Source organism: Halyomorpha halys, unplaced genomic scaffold, assembly GCF_000696795.3.
Source record: "Halyomorpha halys isolate HHAL.00 unplaced genomic scaffold, Hhal_1.1 Scaffold1558.1, whole genome shotgun sequence".
NCBI lineage: Eukaryota > Metazoa > Arthropoda > Insecta > Hemiptera > Pentatomidae > Halyomorpha > Halyomorpha halys.
This window is the reverse complement of record NW_027106959.1, coordinates 371,431-389,453: the sequence shown is the minus strand read 5'-3', so window position 1 is coordinate 389,453 and position 18,023 is coordinate 371,431. Positions and strand designations below refer to the sequence as shown.

Sequence of the window (18,023 nt, the reverse complement as noted above, 5' to 3'; positions counted from 1 at the left end):
TAAAAGCAGATAAACAAATTGAAAAATATCCACATACAATAAACAAGACTAAGGTGAGGTTATAATAAAAAATGGAGGTAATAGACCATATAACATAGGGGTGGTTTCATTCTTTCCCCTCAAGAGAGCACATGCACACTAAGGTTGTTCTTAAATTGTTTGCCAATAAATTTGTTTCCTAAAACTGAAATAAATAACTAATCATTAATTACTTTATAAAATACTATATTTATTTAATTATAAAAAATAAGTTATAAACACTTAGTATACAGAGAGCAACTATACAAAAGACATTTACAATAATATACTATTCAAAATTATTTCTTCTGTGACCTAAGCATCCTACGTTTTGGTGGAGAAGGAGGAACGATATCGTCTGATTCATCAGAACTAAAATAAAAATACAATTCAAAATAATTCCTTAGATTTATTAAGCCTTGAAATATTACTGGCTAAATATTGATTATGATGTGGTTAGAATCAAAGTAACCAACAATTGTTTATAAAACCTATAAGACAATCAATAGAAGAATTTCCTCACTTTATTATTAATAGTGAACGATTATAGAAAACAAATGTGTAATAATACCTCTCTGAAGTTTCTTCCACAATCTTCATTGAATCTCCTTTTGTCAAATTTTGCCTCCTTTAAAAAACAAAAAAGAACATGAAATGCATTCAATTATATTGAAAGAATAGAGGAATAGCATGCATAGTTCGATTCAGTTCAGATTCTTGAATGAATGGAAAGTCTTCAATCTTGTATTATGTCTTTCTCACCTGGTAACAACAATTATCGTTTATTCTAAAAATTCTTTATTGTCTTATCCTTTGTTTCTATTTTAACTCTAGAAATTTTTTAGCATTGTGATATCATAATGAAATGGAAGTTACCATCACCATTAGGTCAATATTACATATTAGTTGATGCTCATTTATTATTTTATCATACTTCAAAATAGCAACTTTCAGTGGATTATGATCACAAAAGTAATGATATAAATTAACAATAATTAAGTAATTTTGAAGGATGGAGTAGAAATTAATGTTCAGAATATAATTATTTACAAAAAAGGACTTACTTTGTAATTTCTCTGGAAGTGTCATATTCTTCATCGATGACTGAGTCTTCAATAACATTCTGTAACATTAGGTATCATTTAATATCTTAAACTTAATACAACTATAATATATCATTTTGACTCAGTGCCTTAAAAATGTTTACAAGATTTTTTGTGTCAAAACAATGACACTGAACCATATTTTACAATTTTTTTTAGGGAGTTAATGATACGTTATTACTACATGTATTGTGATTGTATTTAATTATGTTTATCACATTTTGTTTTCCATTTTTTTTTTTTTTTTACTGAAACAAAGAGTAATATATAATTATCATATTTTGTATTTCTTTCCAGCAGTCAAACTGAAGACGCTTTTGGTAAAGCAATTTTTTTTTTTTTTTTTGTAATTTTTCCAAATAAAATAAGAAGTTGTTCGGTTAATCAGATATTTATGTTCATGTACTCATCATATGTATCAAGCATTTAATGTGGATGAAACTACATGGCACAGTTAGTTTCAATATGAATATGTAAAAATAAGGGAGTTTGAAAATATGAAAACATTTCTTTCAGTGAAAATGTGAATTAAAAACAAATTTTAAACATCTGAGTGAATTTTGTTTAGGTTCAGACATAAGATTAATATTTTTGAAACTGATAAAATGCTTGGTAAAGAAACAAAGCAAAACTTTTAAGAGAAAGGGTTTGGTCGATGTTGCAGCCAACATACGGTCCACAAATCTCACCGGTGATATAAGACTTTTTTATTTTGTAATAGTGTTAAGCTTTCTTTTTTTTTTTCTAGTTTGTATATTTTTTGTTCTTTTATTATGTTTACTTATTTAAAAATACAAAATTCGACTATTCTTTTCTTTTCACGGTTGGGCTAGTAAAGGTTCCTTTTGAACCCCTACCCGCCATAACAGTCGAAAGAAATCAAAAATCATTTTTTAATGAAGTTAAAAACTCGGAAATATAAGAAGTACAAACCTATAAGAAATGTGAAAATGCCTCTGATGAAGTTAAATGTTATTCTAAACAAAAAATAGCATTATGTGCTAATGTTTTAAAATATTAAATGGCAAGAATAAAAAGAAGGATTACAAACTACGATAGCACTATATGGGAAATAAATGGCTATAGAGATTGTCCAGTCAAATTATACTAGAAAAAGAGGTCATGCGTGCAAGTTCTCAGTTCAGTTTTACGATAACTGTTTTGCTACAGGAAGGCGTTCGTCACAAAACCGAATTCGTTCTAATGAAGAGTAGGTCCACATCATCTCTTACTATGACGACTCGACCAGATGATGGTCAACTTGATATTACCATCAGAATAATTTTTGGATCAGTATCTTTGTGTGTGACAATACCCTTTTCAAAGAGTGCTAACAACAAGTCCCTGTGTGCCAACCCAAAGGTTGCAAGTCCTCGGGCCGATCCGGGATTTGTGAGGCCTGTTAGCCAATGGGTGGCATTCACAAAAATAGGTGTGGGAGTGACGAACCCACCCTATGAAAACCACGTCATGAAACGCGTGATGTATTTCCTAAGTACATCGCGCGAGGCATTGAACCTCCACGGTTCTACACCAGATGGTAATGGTTCTTTTTACCTTTTAACATCTAAGATAAAATACAAGAATGCATATACCTTGTGTGAAGTTTCAGCTATTAATTCAGTATTAACAGGGGATCTAGGAATATCTTCTTGAGCCTGCTTTCCATTCTGCTTACAACAATCATTTTTGTCTTTATTTTTTTCACTATCATTTCTTTCTTCTGGTTCTTCTTCAATTACTGAATGATTAGTGTTCAGTGTTTCCTCACTTTTTACTTTTTTTCTCGGTTGAACCATTTCTTCTTTCTTTTTTTCACCATCATTCCTTTCTTCTGGTTCTTCTTCAATTACTGAATGATTAGTATTCAGTGTTTCCTCATGTTTGACTTTTTTTCTCAGTTGAACCATTTCTTCTATAAATTTTTTAATTATATTAACATTTCTTCTTTCATTTGTCTTTTTCTGCAGCCACTAAAGAAAGAAAGATATATTTTTAAAAATAAATTGATTTCAAGGGCTCTAAAGAAATAGGATTAAAGTAAAAACTATTAGTAAGACTTAAAAAACCAAGTAAATAACATTAAATTAAATTTGTACTAAACTTTATAATTCATTTTAACTATTATGAAGGAGATGGTCAGGGGTGTGGTCAAGAAGAAAGAAAGATAGTTTACAACTATTTATTTTCTGATATTTTGCCCTACTTTGCAGGGCTTTATCAGGACTAAAAAAAGATACAAAACAACTAAAAATATGTTGAAAATGTAAGAGAATAAGATGATAATAAAGTAAACTAACTAATTATTAACATCATTTTTAACCCCACTTATGAAGCCCTAAATAAATAGTTTGTAAACTATTTTTTGTTTCTTCTTAACCACAACCCTGACCATCTCTTTCATATTCAATACTTCATATATAATATCATTTTAACTATTAATTGCAAAACTTGTGTATTTCTAATTCATTATAGAACCCAATATTTACCATCAATCAAACTGAATTTTAACCTCCAAGAAAAACTTATCAATGAAACTTACTTTACTACTACCTCTACCTCACCTATTGAGAATCATAGAGGCGAAACAAGATTAATGATTTTCAAGTAAAGACTACCAAATGACACTATTACTTGCAAAAGTTTATTTCAACACCTTCCCTAAAGAATACAATACGCCATGAGAGGGAAACTAATTTTTTTTTCACTATTACTTCTCTTATATCTAGTAAACAGGCAAAATATTTAAGAAAAAAAAAAAAAGAAAGTTGCTGCCCTCTAGGAATTTGTACAAATGCCAGAATTAATTCTCAGCAGGCAACATTTTGGTATGAATTTTTGAAATCCACAGAATAAAACTAACATTTAAAGCATAAATACATACCTTGTAAATTTTTTGTGCATGAATTTCGAGATCTCTCGCCAACAATGCATCAGATTCATTAAATTCAAGAGAAGAGAGTGTTTTCATAAGTACCTGCTGTTGTACAATATCTGCCTTAATCTCTTCAAGAATGATAGCAGCCAATCTGGCGTGGTAGCTACCTTTCTCTTCCTATTCGAAACAATTAAGGGAATTATTGTTAAAATTGAACTGTACCTATCACTGCATCATAAGAGTTGTATAAAAAGTGTAAGTCATATTCATAGATGGTCAGCAATACTCTAAAAGCCAAAAGTAAGAACCTACACACAAGTGAAAAAGTTCTTCTCAGTCGCCTCGCGTCCCGTTTGGTATATAGAGTAATCATTCGTAGTAACCTTAAGCTATTACAATCATGCTTTTTATTACTCAAATCATTTCTATTGTCAATCAAAAGTGCCATAATTAAAAAAGGGCAATGCTTAATTTTTAATCAGACTTAAAATTAAAAAAGTATTCACTTATATCAGTAATCACTTCAGCAACCAGAAATGGAAAATTTATGGTTTACAGTATCCAATAGGTTTAATGCTATTCAAAAATAATTACCTTAGGTTTTGAAGCTTTGCTACATACATCGGATCTGAGAAGGGCTATGAACAGGTTAGCAACTTTCATCGAATCAATATCTTCATCAATTAGGTTTTCTATGGCACGTAATGTAGGTGAGAAGGCAGATAGTATTATTTCGGCTGCTCCAGCCCTCTTTGAGAATGAACTAAAGAATAATCCAAGGGGCTGCCTGATGTATGGTTCTGAATCTGAACAAATCATACACTGTATTTTATAAAAAAAAAAAAACTGGTAAATGTTGTTTCAAATATATAATGTATTTTTAAAAACATAACACAGGAACTTCACAAATACAGATACCAACCTGAAGCTGAGGAGAACCATAGAATAATAAGATGTGACAAGACGATGTAGGAATCCAATCTGGATGAAAGCAGGAGCTTACAGAGGCCTTGGCTTGCCTTACACTTCACTTCATTAACCTAATAGGGCATTACATTATATATCTTAATGTAATACATGTAAATACATCTAATAATATGTTCATTGTAAATATATATATCGCATCTCAATAAGAGCAGTAACACAACTCAATGGTTGTAAATACTAACCTGAACTTTTAAAAAAAACTTAGTTCTATTTCAATATAACTTTTATAGTATATTTAAGCTAATTTTTCTCAAATAGGTACTGTATTTTTTAGTTGTGTCACTGTTCTTGCCCAGCTGCTTAACTATATTCTAAGTTTATAGAAATTTTACAAATGGCTGTAGTTCAAAATGTACTAATTATGATGAAGAAATATGTTTATTAAAAAAAGAAATTAGCTTTATTATCACATCATTATAACATAGTATTATTACTATACACTATAGTATAGTTAGTTATTACTAAATATACAAGGACTGACAAATGACCAAGATTAAGATCTGAATATATACTTATTTACACTAGTTCAGGAGATGAAGGAATAAAATTTTTGAAGTACATTATAAAAGAAATAGGACTACAACTAGGTATAGAATTACCAAGAGAGGTGACATGGATAGTAATGGATAGCCAAAGGAAGGAGATTCATAAAGAGAGCATGTACAGAACTAAAGGTTAGGGATTGGGTACTAGAGGAATGAAGAGGTGAATAGAAGTAGAGGTTTGAGTACATAGAAAAGTTTGGGCATGAAAATAGATTGATCTATAAAGAAACCGAGAAGTATTTAGGAAGATATATCGTAAAATAAGATGTCTTTATTTCATTATATAGACATAACCTTTTATTTTCAAAAACTGACTAACCCAATACGTAATTAGAATGCTAAAATATCGCTCTATTTTTCAATGTAATTTATATTTTTCCCAGTATTTTCCAGAAACTGCTTCACTCAATCTTTTGTATCCAAAACTAAAATAATTGGGCAACAAAACATTTAATTGTGGAAGGGCAAACCTCAGGAATCAAAAAAGTGAGTTAACAAATTATGATCCTCCGGTATTCGAACAGTATTCCCTCAATCTTTTGTATCATATGATCTCAATCCTGAAATCAATGGTTTGCTACCTTGTTCAACAAAAATGGCCACACAACCTCCTTTTAACAATTATTTGCTAATGTTTTGAATGGTTGTCAATGTATGTCTATAGATGTAACTTCTTTCACTTTTAGTAAAGAAATTACTGCACAAACTATGTACTTGAAGGTAGCAGCAATTGAAACCTCAATAACAGACTAGTAAAATAAAACTGGTCAGCATGATAAAAGGGATTGAGAACGGCAGAGTTATTGCTTATGACACTATTTTCTAAAACATTTCTGTGGCTCATCTTTGGCACATTTCTGTGCATATTTTCCAATGCAAGATCATCAACTACAGGGTAAGTTCTTTAGAACTTCAGGACACCAAGCTTAGCTATTTTACCAATTTTTTTATAAGAGGTTACTAAATTATGGAGATATTTTATAAAATGTATCCATTGACTCACATTGCTGCTAAGTAGGTTTGTGATAAGGGATACCAGCCTACGGGTCACTGGGCTAGAGATTGTCTTGTCGCTGTCAAAGTTCAAAGGACCATCTTTTTTGAGTGAGTCATCTACAAGCAGTTCAAATTATGTATGAAAAGATAACACCAAGAAATTAGTAAGCATGCCGTAGCCAAGGCTTTAAATAGGAATTAATTAGTTAACATTAATTCTGGTTTGTTTGGAAAAGTTAACTCACGACTTTCAGAGATATTCACAGCATTTCCATCATTATAGTCCCAGCCAAATGAAAATGCTTCAAAACCATGGATGAGAATAAGATCAAACACAGCTTCCACAGCAGAAATACAAGTTGAGTCATCAGTTATCTATTAAATGAACAAATTAATAAAAATTAACATAAAGGAAAGAAAATAATCTTTAATGTTATTTAACTGAACTCTTGAACTATTAATAAAGTTAGTTTTTTATGAGTACAAAAGTAATTCTGATTACACTATTTGGCTAGCCCAAATCAGCATCAGTTTAAAGATCAACAGATTTGCCTTTAGAAAAAATTAATAAATAATCAATACTTTACTTGGATGCAGAACTTCAAGAAGTATTCCTTTGCTAAATCTATGTTCCAATAACAGAGAAGGGCAAGTGCATCTAGCGCTAACCTCTGCACCCTGGCATCATCCACCTACGAAAAAAATTAATAAATAAATCAGTCACTCATTATTATTATAAGATTAAATTAATTTATAATAAACATGACAATAAGTAATGATTAAAACGTTTAAGATAAATTATAGTATTGAATCCATAAAATTAAACAATTTTTGGACACACTACTTGATGTATTCCTACTTTTAATACAATAATTAAAATAAGTATGAAAAAATTCAATGCACATATTAAGAAGAAACAATATAGAAAATTGAATAACATGAAATTGGAAACAATAAATTGATTAAATAAACATTAAAAATAATACAAAAGAAATGAAGGAAATACAAATGACAAACAATCTCAAGAATATAACAAACAAGAAGTAGTAATTAAGATACAGTTATACAATGGCTCCAAAACATGAAAATGATGTACATTTTAAGATTACGTGCTGGCATATGGATTTATTAACATATTATGGTTTATTTATATGTTTTTGAAGATGCTGAAAATAAATATAAGATCGGTTTTATGATAGCACACTTTAGAATAAATTCATATTAACTTTTAGGATTACTGCTCATAAGAGATATGTTAAAATAAACTGAATTCACATATGAGATAAATTACATGTAAGTGTAATTGTAATTGCAGTGACTAAGGGTCAAGAATTAACTGTAATTTCAATAACTTAACATTAAAAAGTAATTGTAATTGAGAACAGTAATTACAATTACAGTAATTGCATGGAATAATTACATGTAACTACAATTGTAATTATGTCTTACAATTAGTATAGTGTAATGGTCAGAAATGGAGATATAAATATATCTCAAAATTAGGTACTGGTCAGTGGTGCTCCATATGAATATAAGCTTAAAACCAATTAAAACAAGTAAGTTAAATTTAATTTGAATAAATTGGATTAAAAAAAATGGAAAATTTGATAATAAAGGAATTATAATAATTAAAATTCAAATTTTTAAGGGAGTAATAACTCCAAAATAATGACACTCAACTATTAATTTGATAATGCATACAAGATCAACTAAGGTAACTGACTTATAACTAATGAACAGCACTTACACTGTATTGTTTAAAGATGAAGATATGTGCAAAAGAGCATGGAACCCTGGTTTACGTTCGTAAGGAAATGTTCACAACAGAAGAAGTACTTTTGGAAAAAAAAACTTATCTAATATTTGTAATCACCATTTAGTTATGAATTAGAAGAAATACGCTGCAATCGTCAAACATATTTTCAAATCAAAAATGAAAACAGTATTTTTTTAGAAATAATTATCAAAATAAAATGACAGTGAAAAGACTGAGTTCACTCTAAATAAATATCAAAACAAAAAAATAATTAAATCTTTAAAAATTCTTTAATGGAAAATCAGTACACAAAATTCTCATAAACATAAAGAATTCATTTCAATATATAACTTACAGTATATGAGAATTATGTAGAGCAATTAAGACTAACAGTAGAATAATTATCACAGAATGATATATTATAAACTTAATAAAATTAATTACCTTAAAGCAAAGAAGTATAAAATGTTCTTTAAGACTCAATAATGTGTCATCTACTTTGGTAACTGATGGTGATTTCAGCATCTCCACAACTATCACTAGACACTTAACAAGAACATCTGGATCTGTACGTTCACTTCTTATCTGGGCAAAATATATAAACATATATATTTGCGATCATTCAAGAAAAAAGGAATGAGACAACATAACTGATACAGATGAAGTGGAATTTTGAAAATATTACAAGAAAAATATTTTAATATAATTATAGTTTTCAAATACTCACACAATCATCAAGAGACTGAGACTGAGAAGCACAGTTGAGAAGTAACATACCCTCAGAGATTTCTTCAACGCTATTCTCCAGAGATGGCTGAACCTGAAGTCAAAGTAAAATGTTGCTTTTATGAAGAACTGTAAATATTTCATATAAGAAAAAGAAGTAGCCTAAAAAGACGTTGTTAATGTAAGTTTCTTTTTTTTTTCTACTTAATCAAGGTACATATTCATATTAAATGAAATAAAACAAGTGTTAATAAAAGAATATCAATAAAAACAAGACAGTTGCGTTGGCTAATAAAAATAAATGAAATCTATGTTGCTTCCCATTTTGACCAATATTTCACAGAAAAACAAAATAATAATAATAAAAACCTGTGAATCATCAGCCTCCAGTGGTTCTCTGATGTCAGAAATTAGTTCTGCCATGATGACCATTCGCTGCTTGACCACTGGAATCAGCAACTCAAGTAGTTTCACCAGCGGTGGGATTACCTCAGTACCAGAACCATCAGCCTTTAGAAGGTCGAGAGATGTCTGAATTAACTGCTTTCTGCTCAATAGAAAATGTCTTGATTACAACACAATTACGGAAAACCATGTAAACAATTAATTTAAAGAAAAGTTCATCACACACGCGAATAAAAAGTAAATAATTTCAAAAGAAAAAGAAAAGTCAAACTTCTCATAACAATATTACTAAATTAGTGTAGAACTGTCATCATCAAAACCATAACACTGAAGACCAGTAGGTTTTTTATTTTGTTTCGAATTCTTAATTTTGTTATTTAAAAAAATTAATATTCTCTTCCTTCGATGAAAGGGTAAATTAACTCAGTTAAAGTGTTATAGATAACATAAGTACTATTCTGATAATAGATATAATTAGATGGTCAGGGTTGTGGTCAAAAAAAGAACAAATAGTTTAAAACTATTTTAATGTCCAACGTTTATTATTATTCTGATAATAATGTTAACCATTGTAACCCATGAAGAGTCAGGGATCCAATACTTTTTAAGGTTCTCAAAACAACGGTTATATGAGGTGATTTTTTTCAAAATTACACTGCACGTAAGATATATGGTTGTTCCAATAAAATACCTTACCACTTCAGATGCTAAATTCAATAAAAAAATTATATGTCTATCTTTGGTAATATTGGTCTGTTTAAATTTTGTTTTTGTTAAAATAACACAGTATAAAATAATAATGTTAACATTAATAACTAAATAAGTAAATTAATATCAATTACTTTATTATTAATTTTTCTATTACATAATTTACATACCTCTGTGTATTCCCACTCACTTGGTATATTGTCTTTCTTAATCATTTATATTTACTGTATTCCATTAGTTTAACTTTATTTCTATCCATGTAAATTATTTTTTTTTTTTATATTTCTTCTCCCTCTCTATTATGTATATTATCATTTATTGTTTACCTAATTTTAATATTTTCTACACTGTTTACTTTAAAATTATTTTCAAATGTGACGTACTTAACTGCCATCCCCACTCCTCCCAATACTAACGGTTCATTCTGACTTTGACTTCTGTCAAAACAGGTATAAATTCTGTCTCGTTCATTTTCTTCCTTCTTTTTTTTTTGTTTTCTTGACTTAATTCTTATCCCTTTTCATATCTTTATTTGTACTTTCTTTAATATTTCTTCTTTTTATCTGTTACTATTTCTGTTTTCATTTATTGTTTATAACCTTTAATTTTTCTTATTCAATTTAATTAATTTCATTGTATACCCTAGTCATTTTTCATTTACTTTTTTATCTTATGTTAAGTGTTTGTATCTTTTTTAGCCCTGACGAAGCCCTGCAACATGGGGCGAAACATTGGCTCAAATAAAAATAGAACAAAATATTACTACTTACTTAAGTTTAATGTGATTCCAAATTCCATTTATTGATACACATGGTCAATCAGCAATCTTCCACGATAGTAGAATTAATTGGAATTCAATTCCTTATTCTGAGGCTAATGTTAAATATGCTTCAACAAAAGCTTATTTGATTAAAATCAAGAACCATAGACAAAATACTTTCATATCAAAGAAGATAATATCAAGAATTAAGTTTAAGCCCAGGAGAAGTTTTCATTTGACCTTACTTCATGAAATATTATAAAGAACTTAAACTTAGATTTATATTTATAAAAAATAAAATTCATTTATATTTTCACACTGCCAAAGGTAAGTTTTGTATTCCCTTGTATTATAGTATTTAAAATAATTAATATTAAAAGTAGCAAACAACTCTTTTTATTCAGAGTTCATATGTAGTACTACAAGTGAGCAAATAAATAAATTTAATTTTTTTTAAAACAAAGGTTTGTTTGTATTGCTATATTCTTATTGATTACCTGCCCATCTCGTCCATAAAAGAGTAACACTTAGCTATCTCTAGTAACTGGCCAAGGATATACTGATGGTCTGTGTCCTTTAGATCAGTTTTATCACCGTATCTGCAATGAAACATGATTATAAATAAAAATACAAATGCAGTAGTATTTTTGAAAGAATAACTACTCATAGATGTTTCAAGGTAAGTAAGTTCAAAAAGTTTTGATTTCACTTTGACTTCTAAATAACTATTATCTTAAGAGCTTAATAATGTTCAGTTTATGATTGATTAAAAACATCTAATTTACCATAAAATTCCTGAATATAGAATACTATTAGAAAAAATTCTTGGTTTAATATCTTTGTAAAGAATTCAAGGTGCACTAAACTGCCTCCAGCAATGAAGGTGCTTAGTGTACAGAACCCATAAGATAATTATTACTTAGAACTTAGTTTATAGAACTCATTAGAGTTATTATCTAAACCCTAATCAAATAAAGAACAACTTAGATTTACTTTTAAAAAAAACACACATTTTAAAATTTTGTGAGTAACAAGTTTTATACCGTTTACTGTTGTTTTTTCTAAACCATAAATTTGAGTTATACTCCCTGGCAGTTTCATCCTTTTCTTAAGAACATAATAGTCCAGTTTAGGATTAAATCCCAAAACAACTCTTTTACTCTTCTCTGACATTTTTCCATTATGAGAATAAACTGAATAAAATAGTGTTCAATAATAAACAAGAATAGATAAAATGTCGAAAACAAATTCATGGGGAATACTGTATAAACAATACTATTTATCTATAAACATTATCACGTTATGCTCCAAACATTGTAATATTTACTGTATCTAAATCACAACTAAGAATTAATACAACAGGGTAGTAGTGGAAGAGGAAATTAGTCACTTTTTGCTTTTCCTTAAAATTTATTAGTTTTAAAATTTACTACTTTATTAAATTATTTTTATCTAATAAAATATGGTACATTATTATTAAATTATATTTTTAATTCTTGCGGTATTATTATTTCAAAGGAAAATAATAACACCTCAAGAATGCTCACATCATTAGTTAAAAATTGGGATTTTTAGATTTTTAAAGATGGGTCATTACTTTGGGTTGAAATATACTGACGGTTAACAGAAACTGACAGAAAAGATAATTAATTAAAATTTTAATGTACTACAAAAAATGTCAGGATGAAAAGTAGAAAACTAGGATGATTAAAACATTAATAACAAACTAAAAAATAAATATAACTGTTCCAAATTAAATTAATCATACTCCTTTATGTATTTCGCAAAGTAACTTAGTTCAGGTAAGATGGTGCCATCACAAGAATCAATTCCAATATGCTTCACAACACTGGCCCAGATAGTAACTGTCTCAGGAGTTAGATCAGAGATTGGAATCAGCTTCTGTCCTTCACTTTTGGCTTGCAACCTTTCCACAACAACAAGCAGTTCACTAGAAGGAAGATCTCTAAAAATAACAAAAAAATATTAATTCTCCGATAAATGAAGATAAAATAAATGGATCATAGATATAGTTTAATGATCAATGAAAATAAAAGAAAAATTCATAAAAATCTACAATTTCTAAATGATTAGAAAATAAAATCAGATTTACTATTTACAGAGAGACATAATAATCAATCAGAGCTGATCTTAGAATTTTTAATATGGAAACATCATTTAAATGATAAAAAAAAATCAAATTTTCATGCTTTGATTAACGTGATAAAAATACAATCATTCTTATTCATAAACATTTACAACGTATTTTATTGAAAAAGGAACAATTAGCAAGTGTTCTACAAAACTTTAAACCCACAAGAATAAATCGAAATTATTTTTATGAAAATTTAGTTTAAATTCCACAGTGCAATATACGAGGAAAAGAATGACAACAGGTTGCTACCCTCTCATTCAAGAGGTGCCCAACCGAAAGGGTTATATAGATGTTTGATTCTAGTAATGGGCAAAGAGGATAGAACTCTTACTATGAAGGAGTCAATTATTGAAGTTAATAGTATAAATATTTAGTATAATACAACTTATTTAAAACTGACAATGATTGAAGACCATTTCAAAACTAACCGAAATACATGGCCAAGAACAGTTGTGACAGTATCCTTCTTAAATGAGACAACATCTAGAATTTTCAAAAATTCAACCAAGTTGGATTCACAGACTTTGAACCAGGTTGGAATGACATGATCGACAATGACATTTTTCACAGAATCTGTAAGAAAACAAAATATAACAATAAGTAAGAACAGAATTCAAGAAAAATTAACACTAAAATAATACTTCATATCAAAGCTATATATATATATTATATTTTAAAGGACTAAAAGACTAAGGTAGTAATTTTAATACAAGGATTGGTCAAATTTTTATATGAGAGAGGAGTGGAAGGAAAGAGAGGGGAGAGTTAAGCTAGAGGAGATTAAACAGATGGTCAAAGGAGTTTAGTTTAAGGGATCAAATAACTACGAGATCATCTTTATGACTAACAAATCATAAATGCTATTGCTATATTTAATCGCTATTTCCTAAATCAAATTAGAATTAAATAATAGCCATGAATATAATATTATAACTAATTGTAAGACATTACTGTTACTGCAAAACCCATGCAATGGTAAATCATTAAAAAATAGTTTGCTCCTTCTAGATGGCATTGGAAAGTCAGTATTTTGCTGTTAGTGTACTGACACAATTAACAAATATAACTTCTTGTAAGAAAAATTTGTAACAGTGACGACACAAAAATAAATAAAATAATTTTTTTGTTTAATTTATTCTGGAATAAAAATAAATTCTTGTTTACATTTGATCTACCCCTTATTGCTTAAATATATTCAAAGGTAATAAATGTCTCAAATATTTAAAGCAAAATACCAGAAATAGCCTTCTAATAAGAAAACTACAAAATAAAAAAATTAATATTTTTACAGGATATTTTTAGAAATAAATTAAAGAAGATATTATCAATGATCACAGAATCCAGAGTGCAGAAATATTTCTCATAGAATTTAAAGATGTCATAAGTCGTGAAGGTGGATTATAATCAATAAGAAAAAAAAATGTTTGGATACCTCATTTTAAATTTATTTGTTTATAACACATTTTAGGTATATTAAATGACTTTCTGTTACGTTTGACTAAAATCCTTAACTTTTCCCTTACTCTAGAGACCCTGCTAATAGAAATAATGTACTTCGTAGTAGTACTATGCAAAAATTCATAGAATTATTTTTTTTTTAATCCTTGAATTTTTCCTAGGTTATTAAATTATCATCTAAGGATACATCACCTGCTCGGTCAGCTAAGCCTGCAGTCAAGATTGTCTGTCTTTGGGCAATTGATAGTTTACGTGGCTTTAATCTAGTTAAAGACTTATAGGCTTCTTTTCTAACGGTCTCTTTTACATCTTGAAGCCTTCCAAATATCAAAGGTAAAGTTTTCTGTGTCACAGCTATGTTCTGAACCACTCTGGTCCTTACTTCACAGCTAGGATCAGTCTCCATATGGAACATAAAAGCTGTAACATGAAAATAAGAACTTTACCCTAAATAGTATCAGATATTTATTCTTAACTCAAGATATTGCAATAATTATAATTAAAAAATCATTGATACCAAAAATGGCTAATCGCTTAGGAGTAATTATAATGGCCATCAATATTAACAAATGAAGGTCCCAAAAAAAAAAAAAAGTATTCACAAATACAAGATCAACAACTAAGAAATAACAAATATTGGCACCTCTAATGATCCTGCAATTTTTGTTTGGAGGATCCTGAAGTCGTTGAAGGGCCATTACTGCTTGTGCTCGAACAGATGGGAGTCTATCCTAAACAGAATAGATTGTAACCAATATGATAAGTATGCTTTATATAAATTATTGTATCATTGTGAACATCAACTGAATATTTCACCTGCAGCCGTTCTAACATGGTTGTAGCCATTTTTTCAAAAATATCATCATCGAGAGTGGCTTGAGGACCCATTTTATTCAATAAACGATTTACAAATTCACATGTACGAAACCTAATAGCTGGAGTTTTTCTGTTATGGTTCTGCACATAATAAATATACAAAATACAATTTATGTTCAAGATCAAAACACTATTGTATAGATTGAACTTACATTAAAAATGAACTCAAAAACTGCTAAGAGAAGAACATTATTCTCTTCATCAACTTGACTACTATGGTAAATGCAATATTTTGCAGCAAAATCCAAAACCCTTTCAGTTGGCAGCTGTTTCTCCATATGAACCATACAAATAGCAAGACACTGTAGGAACTCCAAAATGAACTTGGAGTGATTATTCTAAACATAAATAAAATAAATACTATTATTTTTATTCATATACTATCATCTTAATATACTCAAGTATAACTTTACAAAATTTGAAACCAAACTAAGCCATTAGCAACTATTTACTGATAGCTAAAAATGATGATAAATATGTGAAGGTACCTCACTAAAAATGTTAAAAAGGTTTTTCAAATATCTGTCATTAGAATGAGTTCGTTGTGCACTGTCAAAAATTTGCATAATCCCCAAACGAGGAACGTGCCCAAATATATTATCCATATTTTAACAGCAAAACTGAAAATAATTTGTAAATAACTAGTTAAATTTTATTTGTTTTTCAAATGAGACAACCACCAGGCAACCTTTACAGATTGCATAGTTCCCGCCAATTTACTGATATCCAAAGATATATGGACGCCTATTCGCGATTTTTAAAGTAAGATGAATTGTGTGATATTCTAATACATCATTACTCAATACTCGCCTATAATAAATATGTTTTGTACTTCTAACATATACATGTAAATTAAAGTCTGTGTCAAAAGAGACGTGTATATTAAAACCGTTAAAATGGTGAGAGCGTTCATAATTATATATTGTATTTTGTTATATACAATCTATTTCGAAATAGACTAGAACTTCAGCTGTCACAATAAATCAAATCTTGGAGGGCGAGTGACGCCAGAAGGTGGGGCCTATTTATTTCGAAGGCGTGGCATCCTGTACACCACATTTATTTGATAATTGCGAGTTTAGAGTTTCTGCCACACCCTGTATACCAGAATTGGCTAGGTAGAGGGATTAAAACATAAAAAAAATAAAAAGTTTTGAGTTACTCAAATCGTGCTCACATCTTGTTGTTAATGTTGGTTTTTTGAAGAAGTCAATGGTTTGGACAATTAGACTTCGTCTGCTCCCACAAGGTTTATTGTGTTGACATCAACATATCCGTGAAACGCCCAGTATAACACAATATTGTTGCGTTCTAGAAAACTGGAGGCACGGCTCTGGTCTTGTATCCGACGGTGACATTTGAGAATAATGATTTCGATCAAGGAAGTGGAATAAAAACGTAAAAGAAGAAAATTTACGGAAAATACATCCTTTTTTCTCAAAGAAAAATTCCGCGAGACCTTCAGAGAGAGTTCACCGTGAGAGACATTTGGTTTGGATCTCTTACCATAAAACAAGGAGCTTCATAGAAGACCTAGGTGTTAGCATCGGGGATGTATGGCGGAAAATATTATTTTGGACTCCCTGGGCTTCATGCATTATCACCTGCATGGGAATTAGCTCTGGGATTGTTCATTATGTTTTTGGTGAGCTTTTTAACCTGTTTATTTGTGTTTAATTTATTTATTCATTTCTTTTAACTCAATTTTTTTTTTAAATTTATATATTAGTTTTTTTTTACTATTTATTTGTTTTTTAAACAGATCTATTGGTGAGACTATTGTATCGTTGATTTATTTCCACATTGCTACATAATTATAAATTTTTTCAATGATCAAACGTGTGTTGTGGATCACTGGAGAGGAGAGGTATGAGAAAGTGAAATAGGAAGTAGTCATTGTTAAATAAATTGAATGAAATCTTCAAATAGGAAAAAAAAAAATAGTTAAAGTATATTGTACAATATGTAGTGTTCAGACGATTATTGTTTGAAAAGGGAAAATGTGGAAAAAAAAATTGTTTTATATGATGTAAGTATATGCAGTTTATATTTATGTCCGATCATGAATTGATGGTTATGCTGTGTATTGTAGCAACCCACCCAATGATTGGCCGTACGACCGCATTTGAACCCCCCCCCCCTATTTTCGAACTTAAAGAACGTCATACACATTTCACCAAGTGCTTCCATCAATTGTCCGTAGTTGGGGCGGGTGCCGTGTACTTAACAGCAGCAATAGGAAACACCAGGACTACTCACCTGTCACTGTGTGTCATATTGAAACCTGAGAAGACCTGTTCAAATGTAAGGAATTATTACTAAAATTGTTCACCAATCTTATACATAGTCCCATTGTTTATGGACCCCTATATCAGGATCATCCTTCTAATTATTTATGAACTATGATGCACTTCTAATGGTTCTTAACATATCAAATTAAAATACCACTAATATATCTTATGCCATATGCTTCAAATCCAAAATACCTGCATCACTAGGAATGCTGATCATTGTTAAAAACATTCACTAGTGCCCCAAAGTTGTTACTGATTTATTCTAAATCAACAATTTTTATTTTTTTTAATTTCCAATTAGTTATAGGTCATCTAGTTTTACTATGACTTCAAAAAATAAGGTCAGCAACACTCCATA

At 29.3% G+C, this 18,023-nt stretch overlaps 1 protein-coding gene across 2 annotated transcripts; it reads right to left on the bottom strand.

Moving 5' to 3' along the window:
• Positions 1–208: 208 nt before the first annotated feature.
• On the bottom strand, positions 209–16,086 carry Cap-G (Chromosome associated protein G). Of its 2 annotated transcripts, none has more exons than XR_001344531.3 (21): positions 15,860–16,085; positions 15,524–15,709; positions 15,312–15,452; positions 15,139–15,226; positions 14,688–14,915; positions 13,466–13,610; positions 12,651–12,848; positions 11,380–11,481; positions 9,379–9,556; positions 9,011–9,103; positions 8,728–8,868; positions 7,115–7,219; positions 6,773–6,902; positions 6,535–6,644; positions 4,922–5,039; positions 4,594–4,805; positions 4,006–4,176; positions 2,717–3,094; positions 1,083–1,141; positions 590–780; positions 209–390 (listed from the first exon to the last, which is right to left on the bottom strand). XR_001344531.3 is itself a non-coding variant. In XM_014435310.3 (21 exons), the coding sequence occupies exons 1-21, from the start codon at positions 15,974–15,976 to the stop codon at positions 318–320; spliced, it is 3,030 nt and encodes a 1,009-aa protein (XP_014290796.1). In that variant the 5' UTR covers positions 15,977–16,086; the 3' UTR covers positions 209–317. The 2 variants fall into 2 exon arrangements, 1 of the variants encoding a protein (XP_014290796.1); XM_014435310.3 differs by having other exon boundaries at positions 590–646; positions 15,860–16,086.
• Positions 16,087–18,023: the final 1,937 nt, after the last annotated feature.